We start from the raw sequence: 23,350 nt of genomic DNA, 5'->3' as shown, positions 1-23,350 counted from the left end.
ATGCCAAAATGAGAAACCACAGAAGTTAGAAGGGAACACTTCTTTCCACGCTCCTGTGACCTCCTTGTTTGGGAATTTTCCTGGATCAGGGCTGCCTCCGGGCTAGATCTGAGGGGGGTTGGGAGTTCTCAACCTAGTTGATTCACAGCCCTGCGCTGCATTCTTAGGTGAGCACCTTATCAGGGATCAGCTTGATAATCTGGTTCTGCATCTGCTGACTCGTTTCATTTCTAGCTGATGAACTGGGAGAAATGCACTGCTTGTTGCCTCTGCCTGGGGAGTGCCTGGAAGCACAGCAGTTGTGGGCTGTGCTAGTTTACACACCGTGTGTGTACAGGGTGTTGTGGTGCCTTGCATGCTGCCACAGGTCAGGTTCCTGGGGAAGCAGACTCGGAAGTTGAAAGGGAGTGCTTTGGAAATCTCCGCCTGTGCTGGGGAAGTGAGAGCAGAAGAGGAGGGGCTGAACTGTGTGCATTCATTACAAAGACCTCAGCCAGTTCTGCAGGGAGCTCTCCAGTTGGGTTGGCCTTCGGCATTTTCCTGACTGGGGGCTGAGGGGTCTGGGCTTTCATACCCTTGCATTAATCAGTCATTGCCTGTGGGAAGAACCCGAAAGAATTCGATCTTGGGAAAGGTGGTTCTCTCCGACCGGAGGACAGGCCTAGAGGTTCTTAGCTGAGCATCCCAGCACCCAGCAGACCACGGCATCCACTGCACATGCTGATGTCCATTGGCAGGATGTGCACTTGAGAATGAGTTTATGTAGCTCCTGTCAAGTACTGCTCTGTGAGCCAGATAGCTATACCAATGAGGCGGTTGTAAGAGGGTAAAATTCAAGCAACCATTTTGAGGGGAATTCTATTTCTCTTTTAAGAGAGAAATCTTCTCTTTTGGGGGCCATCCCACCCCCATATCCTCCTCAGATCTCATTCTTTCTCCAGCTTCCCCCCCTGTTAGCTGCATTCTCTGCACTCCCGCCACACTTTGCACTTCATGCTATCAGTGCTCCTACCCGAGCATGAGCTCTTGAAGGCCCTGTTGATCTGTGTGTTTCAGAACTTGGTCAGCAGCGGCAGACTCTCAGTAGATATTAGGAGAATAAACAGCCTCAGCTCTGACTCCCTGAATACTGGATGGCTGTGTTGGTGGCATGTTAGTTAAATCGTGTCTTTGGGAAAGGGGATGGCAAGTTGTTGGGCACCTCAACTCCTGTGAAAACCGACCACTGTGGTGCCATTAGCCATCTCCAGTCCCACCCACCCAGGAGCAAGGGGTGGTGGCTGGGTTGGCTTTTGCATTTGTTTCTGTCTGTTAAGGTTCTCCTGGTTATGGATAATGAAAAGCTACATGATAAAGAATGGTTATTTATGGGGGCACCTGGGTGGCTCAGTTGGTTAAGCATCTGACTTTAGCGCAGGTCATGATCTTGCAGTCTTGCACTGTGCTGACAGCTCGGAGCCTGGAGCCTGCTTTGGATTCTGTGTCTCCCTTTCTCTCTGTCCCTCTCCTGCTTGTGCTCTCTCTGTCTCTCAAAAATAAACAGACGTTAAAAATAATTTAAAGAAAGAATGATAGCTTTCATCCCTGTTGGTATTGTATGGAATGCAGTTAGTTACTGGATTTAATATCCACAAATGTAAATACTTGATTTACAGTGATTCTTTGAATTTTTTTGTTAATTAATTTTTATTTGTATAAAAGGTAGATTTTCATGAAGTAAGATCATTTTGACTTAAGGAAAATTAGTTTGAAACAGTATAGACATAAAGTAGAAGGAAGCTGTGGAAGGCACAGAATTAAGAATTATGTATTTCATAATTGGCCACACTGGCGTTATCCCAGCCTCGTTGCAACAAGTCAGTGCTTTTGAATCAGATTGCTTCCAGAGAACACAGTACTCTTGCTGGTATCATTATCTAAAGAAAAAAAAAACGGTATTTTGTGAACTGGAATTTGTAGTGTTTCGTGAAGGCCAGATCGGGCCCTTGACTCACCTGCTTTTCTGTTTTCTTTTTATGTGGATCTCAGAAAAGTTACTTTTTTTCTGTTGAGATTTAAGTGTCCTCCTCATCAATAGTATTTTTCTCTTTTCCTCCCAGTGAGCTCCAAAATACATTTTTTAAATTGCCTTGTAGTCTGAATGTGAAGCCGTGGTTAAACATGCATTGCGACAATTTTAGTGGATCAAGGTGTATTTCTAATCTATATATTTTGGGGCAACAATGACACGTATTTTGAAATCTGTCATTTTGAAATGACACTGATTTTGAAATCTGAGACCTTGAGCATTTGAAAATTCAGAGTTTCCAGTTTAGCAGATTTGTTTAGTGGCTATGGAACATCACTGGACTGTGACGAAGAGAGTTACGGTGAAAAAGAGAGACTTAATTGGCATCCCAACAGCAATGTACCTTGGGGTTTCCTGCCTTAGATTAAATATAAACTGCTACAATATTTAGTTCAGCCAGAAATCCTGAGAAAACCTCATTAGATGTGCTTGAGACACAGCTTTCATCAGAGGTTTGGTGTGATTCTGGCAGTGAGTTTTACTGCCCTGTCTTTCTGTTGGCTGAATCACTACAACTCAGTTAACCACCATTTATGATTGCGATACTTTAAGCACTGAGCTATAAAAATTCTGTCCTGATTTAAAGGACAAGAGAACAAAAGTCTGAAGTATTAATGAGGCTGCTTTTCATTACATTTAATGAAGTTATGATATAAGGTTGCTTGATGGCATTAATATAGGACCATTTAAAAATAAGGTGGAACTTGGGGCATCCGGGTGGCTCAGTCGGTTAGGCATCCGACTTTGACTCAGGTCATGATCTCATGGTTTGTGGGTTCGAGCCCTGTATTGGGCTCTGTGCTGACAACTCAGAGCCTGGAGCCTGCTTCAGATTCTGTGTCTCCCTCTCTCTCTGCCCCACCCCTGCTTGTGCTCTCTCTCTGTCTTTCGAAAATGAGTAAACATTAAAAAAATAACATTAAAAATAAAAATAAGGTAGAACTAAAATTCTAGTCATGAGTTCATTCACTATGTATATGAAAAGCTTAAGGAAAGTATGTAAAAACCTAGAAATAGGTTATATAACTCCCAAAGTCAAAGAAGGGACAACGTTCATAAATTTGTATTAGGGGCGATTGGGTAGCTTAGTTAAGTGTCCGACTCTTGATTTCAGCTCAGATCATGATCTCATGGTCATGAGACTGAGCCCAGCGTTGGGCTCTGTGCTGGGCATGGAGCCTGCTTAAGACTTTTTCTCCCTCAAGGGGAGCCTGCGTGGCTCAGTCAATTAAGTGTCTGGCTGCAGCTCAGGTCATGATCTCATGGTTCATGGGTTTGAGCCCCACATCAGGCTCTATGCTCACAGCTCAGAGCCTGGAGCCTGCTTCAGATTCTGTGTCTCCCTCTCTCTGTTCCTCCATCACTCATGCTGTCTCTCTCTCTCTCTCTCTCTCTCTCTCAAAAATAAATCGAACATTAAAAATTAAAAAAATATTTTCTTAAGATCACTTTTCTCCTTCTCTCTTTACTGTCCCCAGCTCTTGCTCTCTCTCTCTCTCTCTCTCTCTCTCTCAAAAAAAAGAGAAAGAACGAAAGAAAGAAATTTATATTAATACAGTGTGAAGAGGAAAGAAGGGAAAGCAAGGTGAATACTCAAAATTAACATGGAAGCCAGTACTTCAGCATGACAATTAATGAAAATGGAATACAAATTCTGAAGTTGGGTTTTTTAAAAACTCAGTCAAATCTAATGTTCTTTTGCAAGAGACCCACTTAAAACATAATGACAGGTAAGTTGGAAATACAGTGAGGATGAAAATGGAGAAAAGAATTAACGGAAATCAGAAATTTATGTAAGGGTTCTCCAAAACTGACGATATCTGAAAAGACTATAAGGAGCCAGCAAAAGATAGAAGAGAATGTACCTAGAGTCATTCGGTATTATGTATAATTTGTGGCAAAAACCCATACAGCAAAGTATGATTCATGTTTGTGAAAGGAAACTGTTTCTGAACTCAGAAAAAAAAAATGTCACCAGGAAAGAGCAGCCAAATTGAACAGGATTTTCTAGAATATTTGATGAAACTAACTTCTTTGGAATCTCGCTTCTATTTCACAAGTACAAATTATGTCTGTGCTTTAAAATGATTTTTTCTGAGAAAGCGATGCTTAACTTAAGACATCCAGTGTGCTGCCAGGTGTTTAAAACAATGGGCATTTTAAACATGCATAGCTGTTATGACTAATGTATAAATGCAAAGAACCAAATTGACAAACAGCTGGTCTACCAAAATGACCCTGTAGATAGACAGTGGATGGACATTTTTGGAGAGCTGGAACCTAATTCCTACAAGTCTAAGCACTTGCTGCTGGTGGTAAGTAAAATCCTAAGTGTTCCATGCTCAGGCACTCTTGTCTAGATGACATTTCGCTCGGTATTATCACATTGCACTGATCAGAAGGAATCAGCATATGTGGGCGTGATGGGGGCAGCGGAACAAGTCAGAGTGAACTTTTGATGGTTTCACTTCTACGTGAAAGAAAAGAAGCATGCCCCAAAGGCTGCAGGTAGTTCACAGAAGTATTATTGGAATAGAAAACAGAAACAGTAAAAATACCTTACTGTGTAATGAGACAGAAATATATCACTATGTTTTTTAAAACTTTTTGTATTATGTTTATTTGTTTATATAGAGAGCACGCGCACAAGCAGGGGAGGGGCAGAGAGAGGGAGAGACAGAATCCCGCCCCTGTTATGTTTTTTATTAATTATGGGTATTCTCTTTTAAATTAGTTCTACCTTAATTACATTCTTAATTTTTATATCTGTGTATTTCAATCATGCACAGTAATATACTCTAAAAAGAAAGTGTAATTATACAATAAAGAATTAAAAATGAGTTAACGGGGCACCTGGGTGGGCTCAGTTCGTTGAGCGTCCAAGTCTCAATTTCAGCTCAGGTCATAATCTCACAGTTTGTGAGTTTGAGCTCCGTGTTGGGCTCTGCGCTGACAGCATGGAGCCTGCTTGGGATTCTCTTTCTCCCTTTCTCTTTGCCCCTGCCCCTGCTTGTGCTCTCTCTCGCTCTCCCCCCTCCCCCACCCCATAAATTTTTTTTTTAAAAAATGAGTTAAAAAATTATGTATATAATGACAGTTATTTGCTTCTGGCCATGACGGTGTAACCGGTCTTAGAGCAGCCCTCCTGCCATAAACAGCTAGAAAACTATACAAAATAAACCATTCATTTGCAGATATTGGTCAACAGGCATTGCTGGACCATCATCTGTAAGAAAGACAGATGCTGTGATTGCCCTGTATTTCTGCCTCTCTGGAGCTATTTTCTGGAGCCTGGCACAAGGAAGGAAGAACCCACAGAGTACTGCAGTCTCATTGAACTTGGTATCCAAAGAATTCGGGAAGACTGAAGCTACTGGAATTTGCGGGCAGAGTACCAAAAGGAGGGAACTACCACTAAGTTCCAGAAATCTGCCTTGGTATCCCTTTGTGTCTTTGTGGACTACTAAGTATATGCATAGAATGAAACTTCGTGATTCAAGCTTATAGGGTGCTATAAGCCAACAAGTAACAGGTCTGAGAGACTGTCACTTTCTGACCAAAGTGAAAAGACCTTGTGAACATCTGGGGTGTTCACTGGCTACCCCAGAGAGGCCATGCCTTTGCAGTGAGGCTGTAGATGTTTCCCAGCAAAGCTTGAAAACAAGTTCCGAGTGATTGAGCTGACCCATTAACACATTAACTGCCTCAAAACTTTTTAAAGGAATACAAAAACAAAACACTAAAAACATCCAGACCACATTCAAAATGTGTAGAATCCAATTTTAAAAAGTTGCTACGTGTGTAAAGAAGCAGAAAAATGTGACTTATAACCAGGGAAAATAGTAGCCAATGAAACAGATCTCGAAGTGACAGGCAGGATAATGAGCAGAGACTTTAAAAAAAAAACTGAGAGGCACCTGGGTAGCTCAGTCAGTTAAGCCTCCAACTTTGGCTCAGGTCGTGATCTCACGGTTCGTGGGTTCAAGCCCCGCATCAGGCTCTGTGCTGACAGCTCAGAGCCTGGAGCTTGCTTCGGATTCTGTCTCTGTCTCTTTCTGACCCTCCCCTGCTCATGCTCTGTCTCTGTCTCTCAAAAATAAATAAAATGTTTAAAAATTTTTAAAAAACAACTTATAAAGTAATTTTTAAAGGATTTAAGAAAACAGTATAATGAACAAAGAAACAAAAAATTCAAAAATCAACCAAACATTCTTCTAGATGTGAAAATAAACCATCCGAATCAAAAAAATGCTCTGCATGGGCTTAACAGCAGTTTAGATACTACAAAAATGTCAGTGAATTTGAAAACAGGACAATTGAAAATAAACCAAAAAGAAAAAAACTGAAACAAAAATGAACACAGCCCCACTGACCTATGGGGCAGTGCTAAGTGATCTAACATTGTGTATCTGAAGTCCTACAGTAAAGTGAAGGGACACAAAAATATAAAGGAGGAAGAAAAAAAAGGCCAAAAGCGTTACGGATTTGATAAAATAGACAAGCCCACAGATCCAAAATGTTCAACAAATCTCAAGCTACTACAGCAAAGCCCATTATTAATTTGCATTAAAACCTAAGATAAAAATCTTAGTTTTAAGATTAAAAAAAAAAATCTCACGAGCAGCCAGAAAGAAGAAAACACAAAATTACATGCAGTGAGAAAAAGATAGAAAATTACTTCTCATCTGAAACAATGCAAGGCAGAACAGAATGGAAAGACACTTTCTTAGGCCTACCTTGACTACCATATTTAAAAAGTTACAGTTCCTCTCCCCACATCCTGCCTCCCTTACCTACACCTGTTCATGTTCTCCATGGCATTCATCATTTTATAATATGCTACATAATTCCATACTTATCTTCTCCAGTAGAATGTAACTTTTTTTCCCTGATTTGTTCACTGATATATCTTTAAATGTCTTGCACATAATGGCTGCTTAGCAACTATTTGTTGAAAAAACATATTAACAGTTGTTGGTAAGTATGTTAAGATTCTCCAGAGAAACAGAACCAACAGAATGTGTGTATACACCTATAGGAGAAAGACTTATTTCTAAAGAATTGGCTAATGTGATTGTGAAGGGTAGGTTGGCAGGCTGGAAATCCTGAGTTTTCAGTTTGAGTGCAAAGGCAGAATTCCTTTTTGCTTGGGAAGGTCACTGTTTTTCTGTTAAGGCCTTCAGGACTGATTGGATGAGGCACACCCACATTATGAAGGGTGATCACCTTTTAAGAGTCCACCAGTTTAAATGTTCATCCCATTTAAAAAACACATTCACAGGGGCTCAGTCAGTTGAGTCTCTGGCTTCAGCTCAGGTTCATGATTTCACAGTTCATGGGTTCAAGCCCCGCATCAGCTTCTGTGCTGACAGCTGAGTCTGGAGGCTGCTTCGGATTCTGTGTCTCCCTCTCTCTCAAAAATAAATAAATAACAACAAAAACAAAAACACCTTCACAGAAACATCCAGAGTAATGTTTGACAAAGTACCTGGGTACCGTGGTCTAGCCAAGTTGATATGTAAAATTAGCCATCACGGTAGGATATGGAAAACAGGAACTGTTACTCACTGTGAAATGTAAGATATAAGTTGGTACAATCATCTTGGAAAATTATTTGGCCACATCTAAGAAAGTTGAGTATGTGAGTGTCTTATCACTGAGCAAGTTTACTTCTAGTTATACACCTGGAAACACACATAAGGCCACAAATAAACATGTTCAAAACTTCTCTGAAGTGTGGCTTGTGATAGGAAGAAAATAGAAATAAAACATCTATTCGTGGGAAAATGGATCAATTAATTGTGGTATATTTCTAGATTGAAATACTGCATAGCAGTTAAAACAAATGAATTAAATACACATATATTGACATGGACTAATTTTTTTAATTCTGTTGAAAAAAGTGAGTTACAAAAGGATGTGTGTGTGTCTGTGTAGAGAGAGAGAGAGTTTGATACCACTTATATCAATTTGACAACTCAAAATCATAATATATCGTTTGTTTTATGAGTTTACCAAGATTCTTTTTACTACCTGAGATTCTCCTATTTGATTCTGTAAAGGAAATCTACAGAAGCACAGGCTTTTGATCTTCGACATCTTGCTGTAGAGGTGACTAGATACACAGAAAGAGTTGTTCCACAGCAACTGGCTAATGCCAGCAGTGTGCACCACAGATAAACTGCATCATGCCCATTTTGCTAATTCTCACTCATTCACAACAATTTTAATATCTGTAACCCGTGACAAAATTTCAAAGTCAGAGATACTGATATTCAAAATGACAGATTGCGTGTATTTTCAGTTAAAGAATAGACTATAAATTTAAATCAAAATCACATTGAGTCATGACATTCAGTTTTATCTATTGATATTTTCTACTTAAATATTTCACTGTTTTTTAAACTGTGATGTAAGAGTAAAATAAGTTAAAGTTGATGTTCATCTTTTTTTTTCTAACTTTCTTAGCCACACATAAATTTGGAATGAACGTATTGCATTTGAGGTTAACCTTTAGTTTTTACTTAACCGTGCTTTCGCAGAAAATATTTTCTAATCAGTCCCCTCCCTGCACTGTTTTTATTTCCTTCCTAGTTGTCTGACGATGGTCGCTATGTCTTATTATCAATAAGGGAGGGATGTGATCCAGTAAACCGACTCTGGTACTGTGACCTACAGCAGGAATCCAATGGCATCGCTGGTAAGTTATCTTTCAAACAGGTAATTATTCCAGAAAGCTCAATTAAAAAAGCAATTATTTTGGTCTTCTAATTGATTTCCCAAGAAACCTTCCATTCAACCACATCATCTCAGTTCATATTTTTTCTTTCAGTATTGTTCCATAAAATGAAGAAAAATTGAATGAAGCTTTTTGTTGGCTTTAGCATTTTCTCCATAGATTGAGGTTAACCATATGCTTTGCATATGAATGTGAAAATGTCCTGTGCATATTGCAGTTGAAGAGTGTTAAGGAGAAACTAGCCCTTTGGTCTGTAAAGCATTATAATTGTCTAGATGTAATGGTGCAAACTGTCACAGGCTAAGGTAAGAGACCAGTGAGAATTTGCCCGGTTAACAGGTTCTTACAGTTTCTTAGCACTGAGCAGCATGCACAATAACAGCCTAGTTTTGCTTCCTGGAAAGCCTTCTACATCATGATAGCAAGCATATACCAGCTAGTTACAAATTGTGGAGGTGGCTCATTTTAAATGTTGTTCCCTTTGAACATCTATGTCATGCCAGCACCATTGTCGAGCATTAAAGCTTTCCAGCTGCTTAATGTACTATGCTGAGAATTTCCAGACCCAACAACTCTACAGATATGCTGGCACTCAGATAAGGACACCAAACTAATCACCCTGTGTTATGGTTAATGTAAAATAAATATATTTTAGATATGGTGACACAGATTTTCAAACTATACAATATTGAGTACATTTCTAATTATTAATTAGATTACTTCATTATCGGTACCTAATTTTGTATTACATTATGATAAGAAAATATACAGTTTTTTTTTTCTTATTGATCGGGCATTGCATCATTTTTAAACGTCCCTGAGCAAGATCGGCATCCTGACATTCTCAGATACTGCAGAGCGCCATTCACAGATACAGCAGCATGAAGTCCACAGATTTATTCAGGTGTGAAATATATATCCATTTCATGAAGATACGTGTGGGTTTGGTTTCTTGTTTTTCTGTTAAAAAAAAAGAAGATGCACCCATTTTGATCTCAAAAGAAAATTGGATCAGCCACATTAGTTTTCACATTCTTTGACAGGAGCAAAGCCAGCACCCAAGAATTATTCACTTGAGTTGCGAGTCTAGGTGTACCCAGAAGTGGACCTCTGAAGAATGAAATCCGAAAGGAGCAGTGACTAGCTGTTTCTGTGCTGTCATCCTGACAGTGTTCCTGTGTGAGTCCAAGATGGTGGGAAGGACTTAGCCTTTCTCCAGTTTATTAAAAATTCCAGTTACAGCGACCTCCCTCCAGAGAGTGCTGGTTTCATTTCCTATTTATTACCTTGTTATATCTTTAAATTATTAGATAGACTTGTTATTAAATGATACAGGTTACAAAAAACACAGTTGCTTAATTTACTCTAAATACAGAGAAGAGAATTTCTTCCTGGTATTCTGAGCTTGGATTGCTGTGTCCACTTTAATAATAGTAATGCAGTGAGTGAAACTTCCAAGGGCTGGCAGAACTGGAGGAAACCTTGTTTTCTTCCAAACCTCTCAGTCCTTATCTGTTTGTTTTCACCTTATATACTTTTTATTCCACGATTTATCATTGCCTCTTTACTGAGGAATTAGAAAACGGCCTGTGGGGGTGGCACCTGGGTGGCTCAGTCGGTTGAGCCTCCAACTTCAGCTCAGGTCATGATCTCACAGGTTTGTGGGTTTGAGCCCCGTGTCAGGCTCTGTGCTGACAGCTCAGAACCTGGAGCCTGTTTCTGATTCTGTGTCTCCCTCTCTCTCTGCCCCTCCCCAGCTCACGCTCTGTCTCTCTCTCTCTCTCTCTCTCTCTCTCTCTCTCTCAAAAAAAAATAAAATAAACATGAAAAAGAAAACAGACTATAGGACCCAGAGACTGAGATTCTGGAGGGAAGACAGTGCAGAGATTCACTAGGCCATCACGAATAAAATTCCAGACACTGGAGCGCTGGATGAACATGAAGGAGAAAAAAGGGACATATCTAAGAAACCATAAATGGCTATGATGCATTCAGATAGGAAGATCCTATTTACAAAATAAGCCAGGTCGTGGCCTGCCCTCCCAATTTGATCTTTTCCTTGAATTACCTTGTCTTCTCTGCTTCTTAGGTGGTTTTGTTTTTTTGTTTTTTGCGGTTTTTTTTGCAACTTGGGTAAAGAGCCTAGGGCAGAGTAAGCATTCAGTAAATGTTAGCAATTATTATTTTCTAAATTGTTCTCTTTTTCTTTTTAATTCATCCAGAGGAACTTTAAGGTTATTTTGTCATGATCTGAACAGCTGTATGTTTGACTAGGACTGTGTATAAGCCTGTAAATTTATTTGATATTAGATCTCTCGGTGGAACCACATATTTCTTTTGTTCTTGGTCTTTTTTTTTTTTTTTTCCTACTTTTATGTAAGCTCTACACCCAATGTGGGTCTTAAACTCACGGCCCCAAGATCAAAAGTTGCATGTTCTACTGACTGACCCAGCCGCGTGCCCCCTAACCACATATTACTTGTTAAAGTTATCCCTAGGTGTTTTGTATTTGTGAGCTATTGATGGCTTGTGAAGGTGTCTGTCAGGGTTTAATCAGAGAAGCAGAGCCAGTAGGAGATCTACATTAAGACATGTATTTCAAGAAATGGGCTTATGTGATTGTGGGACTAGGTAGGTAAGTCTGAAATCATTAGGGCAGACCATCAGGAAGAACAGGCTGGAACTCTCAGGCACAGGCTGAAGCTGCTGTCCACAGGTAGTATTTCTGCCTTTTCAGAGAAGCCTCAGCTCCACTGATTGAATCAGGCCCATCTAGATTATCTAGGATAGTCTCCTTTGCTTAAAGTCAGCTGATCATGGTCTTTAATCACATCTACAAAATACGTTCACAATAACACTTAGATTAGTATCTTATTCATTAACTCAGGACATTAGACTAGCCAAGTTGACCTGTCAAAAACACCATCCCGGTGACCTCATGGAAAAAGCACATGGAGAAGAATAGAGTTCACAAGTCTTACAACACTAACCTGATTTCATTTTCTAGTAAGGTTATTAAACTGACCGGTGTTTGGCATTCATTGAGGCACTTAGAAAAATATGTGATAGCCTATAGACTTTGAAGTGTATAATAGGATAGGTGGATTTGAAGCTGTTGATTTATACACTGATATGCATACTGAACGCATTAGAGAATGTTTTCCACTAATAGCTGCTAAATTCTGGGGGTAGCTGGACCTGCCATCTTTTTTAATTATTGATTTACTAGCATTAAGTTTGTGGGTAACGTAAACCTCAGAGTAGTTACTCTTTCAAATGGCAGTCCTGGGATTCTGAAAGCTCTCCACAGTTACAGTGATTGGCCGTTGCTAATACAATGGCATGGAAATCCATTTCCATCCTTGGGTTCAAACTCAGTTGCATAGGACAAGATCAGAGAGATCTTGTTTTTTTGTGTTTTGGTTTTTTTAAATTAATTGCTTGTTCATTATGAGTCAGTGATAGGATTATGACTATTTAAAGAAACAAGTACTATGTGTCAGTTGAACTGTTGAAGACATTAAGTAAAGCATATTTAGTTTATAACAGGAAACACATAGCATATTGAGATAGTGATCATTAAAAATTTTTAAATAACCTCTATTAATTATAGTTGGATATATTGGAACAATAACCAGAACACTTTCAAATCAGATTTGAATTTCAGTCTCAGCTCTATAACTAAATAACTGGTGAACCAGGCATGGGAGTGTTTTCTCTCAATGTTTCCATTATTTCCATGACTACAGATGGGGAAGTAATACCTACTTCATGAGGAATTGTAAGGAAAAATGAAGAGGTATGGGGCTGGGCTTAGCAGAGTTCCTGGCATATAGTAGTTTCTCAAGGAGTCCTCCTTTCTTTTTTCCTTTGTTTCTTGCCTGAAAGAGGAAGACTTGGAATCCGGACACTTTGGTTTTGGGTAACACTGTAAAATAGATAGAGAATATCCTAGGATAAATGGTTATCTTCAGTATCAAAGCTACTCTAAACATAGATCTTGGTGTTGACTTATTTTCTGCAAAACCAGATTCATAATAAAAAAAAGGTCCTTTCATTGACAAAAACGTAAATAGGTGTGCCTCTAAGTGTGAGACTATGTGGGAAATGGTCTAATTGTATAGGTTGATAATTGAAATTTTGGGAGTTTATATGCCCAGTTGGTAACCATGACTACTGCCAGGGATCTTTTTCTTGCTATTTCCTTACCTACTCTTCCATTTTTGTTACACTTTTAAACTAGGGGAAGAATAGTTAACATTTAACTTAAATGCTAAATGTGCTAGTTAACTATTAGATGAGTTAGACTTGGATACCCGGTGACTGAAAACTGAATCCAATGTTATAAAATCCTTCATTTTTGGGGCGCCTGGGTGGCGCAGTCGGTTAAGCGTCCGACTTCAGCCAGGTCACGATCTCGCGGTCCGGGAGTTCGAGCCCCGCGTCGGGCTCTGGGCTGATGGCTCAGAGCCTGGAGCCTGTTTCCGATTCTGTGTCTCCCTCTCTCTCTCTGCCCCTCCCCCGTTCATGCTCTGTCTCTCTCTGTCCCAAAAATAAATAAACGTTGAAAAAAAAAAAATTTAAAATCCTTCATTTTTAAAAAAATTTACTTACTTACTTATTTATTTATTTATTTATTTTTGAGAGAGAGAGAGAGAGAGAGAGAGAGAGAGGGAGAGCGAGCGCACATGCACCCACAGGGGAGGAGCAGAGAGACAGGGAGAGAGAGAATCCCAAGCAGGCTCCATGCTGTCAGCACAGAACCCGACACGGGGCTCTCAGTCCCACAGACCGAACCAGAACATAATGACCTGAGCTGAAATTAAGAGTCGGAGGCTTAAAAGGGACTGAGCCACTCAGACACCTCTGAAATCTTTCATTTTATATTGCTGAAATTTATATCCCTTTTATAACCTAAAGCCTTTTTGCTATGATTTTAATCCTTTTTACCTTAAAGGCAGGGAGAATTCTCAGCATTTTCATGTAAATTAATTCTTTGTTTATTAGGGCAGGGCTAAATTGCTTGTCAGAAAAACTAAATAATTTCACTTAGGTAGCACTTTGTAACTTTTCTGTGAACTTTGTCTCCCAAGAAAATCCTCTACCCCTGTGCATTTCAAAATGAGAATCACAAAAAGCACAAAAAAGTGGCCAATGGCTACATACTATCATAGGGAAAACACATAGAGAAAACAAAACTACATAAATACAGAATGGAAAAAAAGTCCTAGAATATTGAGAGTTAAAGGAGTTCCCTTTGAAACTAGATTCCTTTGTCATTTACATTTGTCGTGTAAATTTCTGTTTCTCTTCCCCAACCTGCTGACCATTTTCCTGCTCACCACTCTGCCTGATCTCTCAACCTGTTACCCTTTGCCTCTCTTTGGAGAACTTCATTTCCGCCATTTACATGTGTAGTATTTTTACTTAATAATATGAACACATCTGGAAAGGCGCCCATGGCCTTTCCACAGGAACTGCACTTCAGGTTGGTGGCTGCTCCTTTCCTGACCTTTCTGAGCAGGAAACTCCTCTGCCTCCCCCATTTACCATTGTGTAGAAACAGCACGAGACAGATCATCTAGGCCTTAGAAGCTTGTTTAAACAATTTCCTAGGTGTTCCAAACAGCTAAGCAAATGTCTTCCAAAGAATATCACACCCCCTCCCCTCCATGGGGCGCCTGAGTGGCTCAGTCGGTTGAGCATCTGACTTCAGCTCAGGTCATGATCTTCGGGTTCACGAGTTTGAGCCCCACGTCAGGCTCTGTGCTGACAGCTCGGAGCCTGGAGCTTGGTTTGATTCTGTGTCTCTCTCTCTCTCTGCCCCTCCCCCGCTCACACTCTGTCTCTGTCTCTCAAAAATAAATAAACATAAAAAAAAAATCTATATATATCACACTCCCTTCTGTATGATATTCTGGCTGCCAGAGACATGTTCTGAGTTGCTGTCTTCTTTCTCTGGGGGAGGAGGGATTTTTGCCCTAGCAGTTACCACAGGGTTGACACCTTTTCTTCTGCAGTTGGCTTTTCTCTTCCTTTCCCCTATTCTTACTTCTTTTTTTCACTGTGCAAAAACAAACAACAACAACAGAAACACTTTGTGTGAGTGTTTGTGAGCTGCATGAGATCAGGGACTTTGTCTTGCTCCCTGGAGTGCCCAGCACCTAGAACAGTGCCTGACAGATAACAAGGAGTCTGTCCTTGGCCAGAGGTTAGTCAGACTTCCCTAAGGCCTCTTCTCAACCAATCCTCAGCCTTGGTTCCTCAGCCTCCTCTCCTTTGTTGGGCCAGCACAGCTCAGTTGTAGCAAGAATCTCACTAAATCGGTTTAAAGAGAATCCCCTACCCTCCATTTCTGATCACCCTTAATATCTGATCAAATTCCTCATTCCTCCCGTATGTGATATCTGATTACCTTGACCTGCCTTCACCACGAATATTAGTAGGTTGTTTTCACTAGCATCCCCCCTACTCCATGTGTCCTCTTAGTGACCACCCCTCTGTCCATTCTGTTCGTTGGCTATAAATCCCCAGCTCCCTTTTTTGTATTTGGAGTTAAGCCTGATCTCTCTCTCTCTTATTGCTATAGTCTTAACACCTCTCTCGGGAGTCCTGAATAAAGCCTTCTTTACCATTTTAACAAGCGTGAGATAATTTTTTTCTTTCATATAGACTCCTAGAAGGTGGGTACCAGTTTGTCTTGAATGATGTTGTTGTTTATGGCTCATGGTACTCAGGTGGCCCTGCTTTATAAGCCATCCTCCATCAGTTACTGGTCATGTTCCTGTAAGCATTTTGAATCTTCTCTTTTCTGGCCTCCTAAAGTTTTTTTAGTTAAATTTTTATCCTTTATGAAACCCTGAGAATGATGAATAAGTACAGACCATGTTTCTCCAGTTGTGTATATTGTATGGGCAGAAGTTTTTCTTTCTCTTCTTCTGTTCCTTGTTTAAGATCAAAAGTGAAGAACCACTTAGGACACCAGGCTGGCGTGACAATTTAATAGTCTGCAGGAGAAAAGACAGCTGGGTCTTGACTCCTGTGATTCTTAATGTGATTCATGCCTGCAGATTAGTTGAAATTAATCATCCTGAACCTTGGAAGCAAATGATTTGTGTCTGGATTTTCGTAGTTATATTTTCTGTATTTAATTAAGAATTTTCAAAATTATATATATATTTCATTTCCTAAGTTTATTATCCAATTTGAATATGCAGTTAACCTTTGAACAACCCAGATTTGAACTCTGCAGGTCCACTAAACGTGGATATTTGGGTTTGTTTTTTTTTAAATAATAAATACAGTATTGTACTATAAGTGTATTTTCTCTTATGACTTTCTTAATATTCACTTTTCTCTAGCTTACTTTATTCTAAGGATACAGTATATAATACGTACAAGATACAAAATATGTGTTAATGGGTTGGTTATGTTATTAGTAAGGCGCCTAGTCAACAGTGGAATGTTAGTAAAATTTCAGGGGAGTCAAAAATTATATGTGGATTTTTGACTGCAGTGGGTTGTTGGTATCCCTAACCCCCACGTTGTTCAGGAGTCAACATATATATAAAGTTACTTCATATCAACTAAATTCAGAATAAATTTTTACAAATTTTCTATATTATAGTTAAGTATCAGGCCTTAGATTTGCTCTTTTTTCAAATATGTGGACCTAAAAAACTTTTATTAAAATTTCATTTATATGTTAAAAATATAAATGATGGTTTTCAACATACTTTTATGCATATTTATCTTGGTGTTCAGTATAAATATTTAACTTACATTTCTAAATGTTTTTACTGGAAAAGTCTGAGACCACTATTTTAAAATTTGGTTGCTTCTGTTGTCTCACACTGTCAACAAATATATGTAAGTCTCAGTCTAAACTGTGGGATTGGGTAAGTGTTACATATTTAGTTACAAAGCACGCGTGTAGCATGTATCAGGTGCCCCACTCTGTGCCGTCATTCCTGCTGGATGGTCTCTTTGAGGTCGCCAGTGCACAGTTTCAGGGCTTATCAGCAGTGCTGTGACCTAGCACATAGCGCAGGCTCACAGTTGGGACATCTCTGCGGTATGAAGACTCTAAACGCCCTCCCTTTCCCCTCCGTTTTCTTTCTTTTGTTCCGTCTCTCTTTGGTTCTTTCACTTTTCTGTGAAAGTTCAGATCCTTTATTTCCTATTGTTAAGGTGAACAGCAACAAAAGAGATGCTGACCATTTGGCCCTATTCTGAATGCATTTAAACTTGTGTTAGAAGTTTTGAAATAGAATCCTTAGGAAGCAATTATTAGGTGAAAAGCACTATCAATGTCTAAAGTCCTTGTTAGTAACGTAACACACTTAGCATGCCAACGTAGCCATCTTAGGACAGCCCTGAAGTGGTCTTTGCTCCTATCTCAGCATTTATGGAGCATTTGGCAGAAACGACAGATGGTGCTGACATGACTGATTTTTGTAAGGAAATACCAGCTTATCTTTACTTCATCCAGACTTTCACTAACCTGTCTCTCTGCTTTTTCCTTTTTTGCTGAAAATTCGATCCTTTTAGACTGATGAAGTTTTCAGCACTCAGCCTGTCTTTGTTTTAGTGCTTCCGTGTCATTAATGAAAAATGGCTCTCTTCTGCATAAAAAATTAATCTACACTACATGCTACGCATACCAAGGAAGCTTGGTGTTTTTGGACACTGAAGTTGTTCCTTCAGCTGTCTCTAGCTAATGCCGGGCATGTGACCTCTTGTTTCTCAGTAGCTGAGACAACGCTGACTCGTGTTTCATGCCTTACGGGGCTTGGGGCTTCATACCATCTTTTGGGGGTGGTGTGGAAATGGGGAAATAAATTTGGGAAACTTGAAACAAACAAGTTGTCCAAAGTTTAGCAAACTCAGCTGAGTGTTAAGAGCCAGCCCAACAGGCGAGGAGGGCTTCTGTGAAAGGCAGGGAGTTATTAAAAAATAGTATGTGTTTCAGAGTGGGAATGTAAAAAAAGCAAAAAGAATTGGAACATCAAAAGACAGCATAAAAATAAGCAAAACATTAATTTTGAGGTAAAATATAAATAAATATAAAAATATAAGTAATAGTGACAAAACTAGTATTTTTTTTCTAATTTTAAAATTAGTGATTCTAAAGGCTTATTCTAGGAAAATAGCTACGTGCTGTGACAGATGGAAATTAGATTTTAAAAGTTCACTATTAACAAGTCATGCTGTTCAGAAGCCACATTTAGCTTATTTTTGCCATTTGAAGAATGTTGGGATTATTTGGAATAGTAGTAAGTATTGACTATTTAACATTTTCTGCGTGCCAGATTCTGAGCTACAACTGTAGATAATTCATTTAGTCTTCTCAACAACCTCTAAGGAGCACATGTTGTTATCTCCAGGAAACTGGGGATGGGGAGGCCAGTTCACTTCCCTGATGCCACGCAAAGATTCAGACTCAGGTCAGTTGACACTCCCAAGCCCGTGTTCTGACTGTCACTGTGAGGCAGCTGGGATGGAAGGAAGGTGTCTGGCCAAGGAGAACAACAGCGTTCTTCCCTCCAAGTTTCAGAGCCTGACTTCACTTTGCATTTGTTTACTGTTATTATATAGTGTTTCATAAAGTATAAAAGCACTTTTAGCTCCTGTTGCTAGAGAGCTTACAAAACATTTTCTATGAAACAAAGTTAATACCATTGATTTTAAAAGGAAGCAATAAAAAGTAATGAGTTTGCTCTAGGGAAAGCATAAGATGACTTATTTTAAGCTAACCTTCCCTCAGCAAATAAATCATTCTCCCACCAAGAATCAGGTCTATAGAAAGTCATTTTAACTTACACAGGGAGAAGTTTGGGAATTGAATTCTGTTGGCGTCAGAGTGAATAATGCCACTTACAAAAAAAAGAACCTCAGGAAAGGATGGTAAAAGTGAGACGGTTTGGGAGTTAAGCCATGTTTCTTTTTTAAGAGTAATTTTTCCATTTTCCATTTAAATCAATAGCGTTCTAACTTGCGAATAGCAAAACTGAGTGAGCCCCATTGTTCAACTGAAATACCATTTCTCTTGAATTATTTTGTGCCAAATCCCTGAGGAGCAAGGTTTTCAGGAGAGCAAAAAGATTCCGTGAATGCCATTTTAAACATGCAGCCCCATGGGGGCCAGTACTTTGAATCCCATTTGTATAAATCCAGCCACACACCTAAATTCAAATGAATTTATGACTTGTAGTATTTATTTATGACTCAGGTTAATACTCCGGGATTTGATGGTAGATAATGACCACAAACTTTGTTGTTTTGGTGTTCCCTGGGGCTTGATTATTTAAAACGAGTGTGCCACATCTTCAGGCTCACCTGATTACAATTTCTGTGTATTGCCTTTAGTAGATATTTCAATGACTTTTTGTGTTGGGGGTGGGTGGCTAGGGTCGTAATAAATATCACTATAATGCCTGCAAGACCTTTTCAGGCAGAAACCATAAGATGGTTACTTTGAGAAGTAAAGGTTGCACATCAGGAAATGTTTTATTGTCAGGGGGACATTTAAGGAATCTGACATTTTTCTGAACCAAGATTCTGTGTCTACAAATGTCATAGTCCAGAAAATTGTGATTCATCATTCTTAGTGTAAACAAATGTACCTTTCTGATTACCTGCAGTTCTTGTGTTGCCAGCTAATTTTTTACTTATTTACTTAGTCTTCTAAGGAATAGTTTTTGGGTTTTTCCCCTTTTAAAGCATTGTTTTATGTAAATTAAAATGAAATTATCTCTGAGCGGTCACCTGTGTTTGAGGTTAGCAGTTTGTTACTGAAAAGAAAATTGAAACTTAAATTCACAGCATAACCTTTATAAAAATTAATTGTAAGGATTTCTCTTTGAAGGAGTTCAGCAAATTATATATTCTGAGTAACCTCCCAATTAAAACAACTGAAATGCTGTAAAAAGCTTATAAAATATCTTTAAATATATTGCAAAGTTGGCACAAAAAAAGAGAAACCATAGAGACCAAAGACAAGATGAATGCAGGAATCCTGGATTGTTCCAGAATGTTCCTGGGCTTTGCAGGTTAAGTTTCCATCTGATGGCCACACAGGGCAAGGGGGATAGAAGATAAAGGCCTCTGGTTCTCCATATTGGAGAATCTAATTAGAGATATCCTCCATGTAATGGTGATTAAGAAATAAACTACCAGTGGTGGAGCTGGGAGCAAGAGGTGGAGGAAAGGGAGGGTATGGGAAGAAAACCCAGCTATCTTTACGTTAGCACTAGGGAAGGAGAGGGAGAGGCAGGATGTGAATTCTCCTAAAACATGAGAAAGGCTGACATGGGTACAGGTTATCTTGATTATCCCCTCTGAGGTCCAAAAATCCTCAGGCTAAGAATTTAATTTAAAGCGCTCCCAGATTGGTTGCCTCTCAGCAGGCAAACGGAAGCCAAATACGGTAGCATTCTGGAAGAATGCTACTTTAACTCAGGCCTCCAAGAATTCCCATAGATATTGTTTCAAGGGAAATCATTTCACAGTCAAAACTCACACATACACACACACACACACACACACAAAGAAATCACAAATCAGACAAAGAAACTCACCAGCATGAGAAATAGAGCAACAGAAGCACCGAGTGGAATTATCACATCCTAACGTAAATACATTTTAAATTTAAATACACTTTATTTTTTTTTCAACGTTTATTTATTTTTGGGACAGAGAGAGACAGAGCATGAATGGGGGAGGGGCAGAGAGAGAGGGAGACACAGAATCGGAAACAGGCTCCAGGCTCTGAGCCATCAGCCCAGAGCCTGACGCGGGGCTCGAACTCGCGGACCGCGAGATCGTGACCTGGCTGAAGTCGGACGCTTAACCGACTGCGCCACCCAGGCGCCCCTAAATACACTTTAAAAAGTAAACAATGTGATGCTACTTTTACAAAAAATAAACAAGAAGCTTGGAAGCATAAGCAAGAAACAACATCCTGTAAAGAATAACCCAACAGAGTGGAAGAAGACCAAGTAGAATTTCTGTAAAAAATATGATTATTAATGTTAAAAAATTGAGTTATTAGGTTGAAGAAATTAGACACAGCTGAAGAGAGAATTAATGAAATAGAATATGGATGTAAAGAAATTTTACTTCCCACCAAGCAGTGGGACGCATGACTGGTAAAGAGAGATGAAAAAGAAAAAATGTTTTCAGAAATGATAAACGACATAATTGGGACCAGTCATTCTGCAGAGGACAACTTGCCCAAGATGTTACTATGAAAATCACATAGTTGTCTTAACATCGAAGTAGACTTTAAAAATAAAAAGTAAAAAGCATTGCTAAAGTTAAAACTTCATAACCATAAAGAGCTCAATTGGGTTTTATTTAAATATAATAATTCTAATTTGGTATGTATTGAACAGCATGCTTTCAAACTACAGAGGGCAGAAATTAACAGAAATACAAGTAAAAATTAAACAAGTCTAATCTATAATCATAGAGGAACATTTTAAGACCTCTTCTCTGCCTGCTAGAAAAAAATGGCTCCCCAAATCAGTAAATACATGGATTTGAACAATGTGATTAACATATGACTTAATAGACATATTTGGCATATCACACCCAAAATCTGCAAAATATACATTCTTTTCTGTCACAGGAACATTTAAAAATCCTTAAAGGAAAAATAATTAGACCCTAAAAGTTTTTCTTAGCAAATTTCAAAAGATTAAAAATCATACAGTGTGTTTTTCGAGCACAATCGGATTTAGCCAGAAGTCACTCGCAATGACCACAGGATGGAAAAATCTCACAAACATGTCATGTGAAAGAAATCAGACACAAAAGAATACATATTGTATGACTTCACCATACATGAAATTCAAGGATAAGATAAAATTAGACTAGTGTTTATGGATACATATTGGAGCAGGAAAAGAACAAAGAAAAATAAAGTAAATAATGTAAAATTCAGAATGATGGTTACCTTTGGTGGGGGAGAGGCTTGTTCAGAGCATCATGGTGCAAAAAGTTCCCCCTCACTCTATTTTGAAAAATGACTGTTTTAACCTGTATGTTCTTTCAAATGAACCTTAGGATGATATTGTCAAATTCCCTAAAAATCTCATTTGAATTTTGATTGGAATTATGTTAAATTTATAGATTTCCTCTGGGATTATTTGCACCTTTGAAATATTGAGTCTTCCCATCTAGAGGTATGGTATGTGTTTCTAGTTCTTCAGGGTTTTGTTGTTGTTGTTGTTGTTTTAAGATTTCTTAGGAAGATTTTAGAGCTTTCTTCATATAGATTCCACATTTCGTGTTAAGTGCATTCCTAAGTATTAATTTTGCTTCTATTGTACAAGAGGGCCCCTCCTCACCCCATATTTTCTGACTGGTTATTGCTGGCATATTAGAAAGCTATAGATTTTATTTAGCTTGCTTATCTTATTATTAGTTTTAATTCTGTCATTTTTTTTTTTTACAAATTTTTAAATTTTTATTTATTTTTGAGAGACAGAGCGAGAGAGAGACAGAATGCGAGCGGGGGAGGGGCAGAGAAAGAGGGAGACACAGAATCCGAAGCAGGCTCCAGGCTCTGAGCTGTCAGCACAGAGCCTGACGTGGGGCTTGAACCCACCAACTGTGAGATCATGACCTGAGCTGAAGTCGGACGCTCAACTGACTGAGTCACCCAGGCGCCCCTGGTCATTCATTTTTAAATATTTGTTGAGTTTTTGTTGTGGGGTAGGTATTAGTAATCACTTTACGCTAATTTTTTAATTTACTTACTCATCCTAGTTTACAGTTGAGAAAATAAAGCTTAGTAGAGAATAAAGAGATTGCTCAAGGTCACACAACTAAATAATGGAGCTGGGGTTTTAATTCAGTTATGTCTGACCAAAAAAAAAAAAAAATCTCTTTCCTCCATGGGAGTATATTTTTCTTGATAAATTTAATTCAACCAAATATCACATAAAGATATTATGCTATGGAGATGAAGGAGACAATGTAAAATCACCTTGAAAGATTCAAGGATAAAAATGCACTACCAAATTAATATAGCAATTTCACTGAGAAATTTAAGGTAGGAGATTAATTAGAGAATAGCTAAGATCTGGCAGTGCCTTTCAGTAGTTTAGAAATCATCGAGCTCTTTTGTTTATAAAACTTTTAAAATGTACTCTCTGAATATCTACATGTGATACATTGTGAAACATGTCTTCCCAGTGTTTTTTATTTATTTATATTTTTATTTTTATAAATGGCATTTAAGGTGTGGATGTGTGTGTGTGCGGGGGGGGGGGGTGTCTGTGTGGAGGATGTGTGTCTGTGTTTGTATTTGTACCTGGGTTTGAGTGTGTGTGTGTGTGGAGGGGGATGTCTAGGTATGAGTGTGCGGGTGTGCATGTCTTGGTGTGTGAAATCATCCTGGTTGGGAGCCGCCACCATAGACCGAAGACATGGAGGCGAATGACGAAGATGTGGGATGGTGTAGTGGCAGTCCGGGTAGAAAGAAGTGCTTGGCTTTGAGATATTCGGGTAGAAGAGGATTTATCAGATTACCTGGG

General features: G+C 39.0%; 1 protein-coding gene across 1 annotated transcript in view; it reads left to right on the top strand.

The window, feature by feature from the left end:
* The window catches only part of LOC115514234 (prolyl endopeptidase), a 120,206-nt gene that overhangs the window by 42,628 nt on the left and 54,228 nt on the right, over nucleotides 1-23,350 (top strand). Inside the window, 1 exon segment of the mRNA XM_030316045.1 lies at nucleotides 8,663-8,768. Coding sequence (XP_030171905.1) covers nucleotides 8,663-8,768 — 106 coding nt within the window.

The sequence above is a fragment of the Lynx canadensis genome, chromosome B2 (genome assembly GCF_007474595.2).
Source record: "Lynx canadensis isolate LIC74 chromosome B2, mLynCan4.pri.v2, whole genome shotgun sequence".
NCBI lineage: Eukaryota > Metazoa > Chordata > Mammalia > Carnivora > Felidae > Lynx > Lynx canadensis.
Note: the sequence above shows the minus strand (reverse complement) of the source record. Positions and strands in the feature narration are given on the sequence as shown.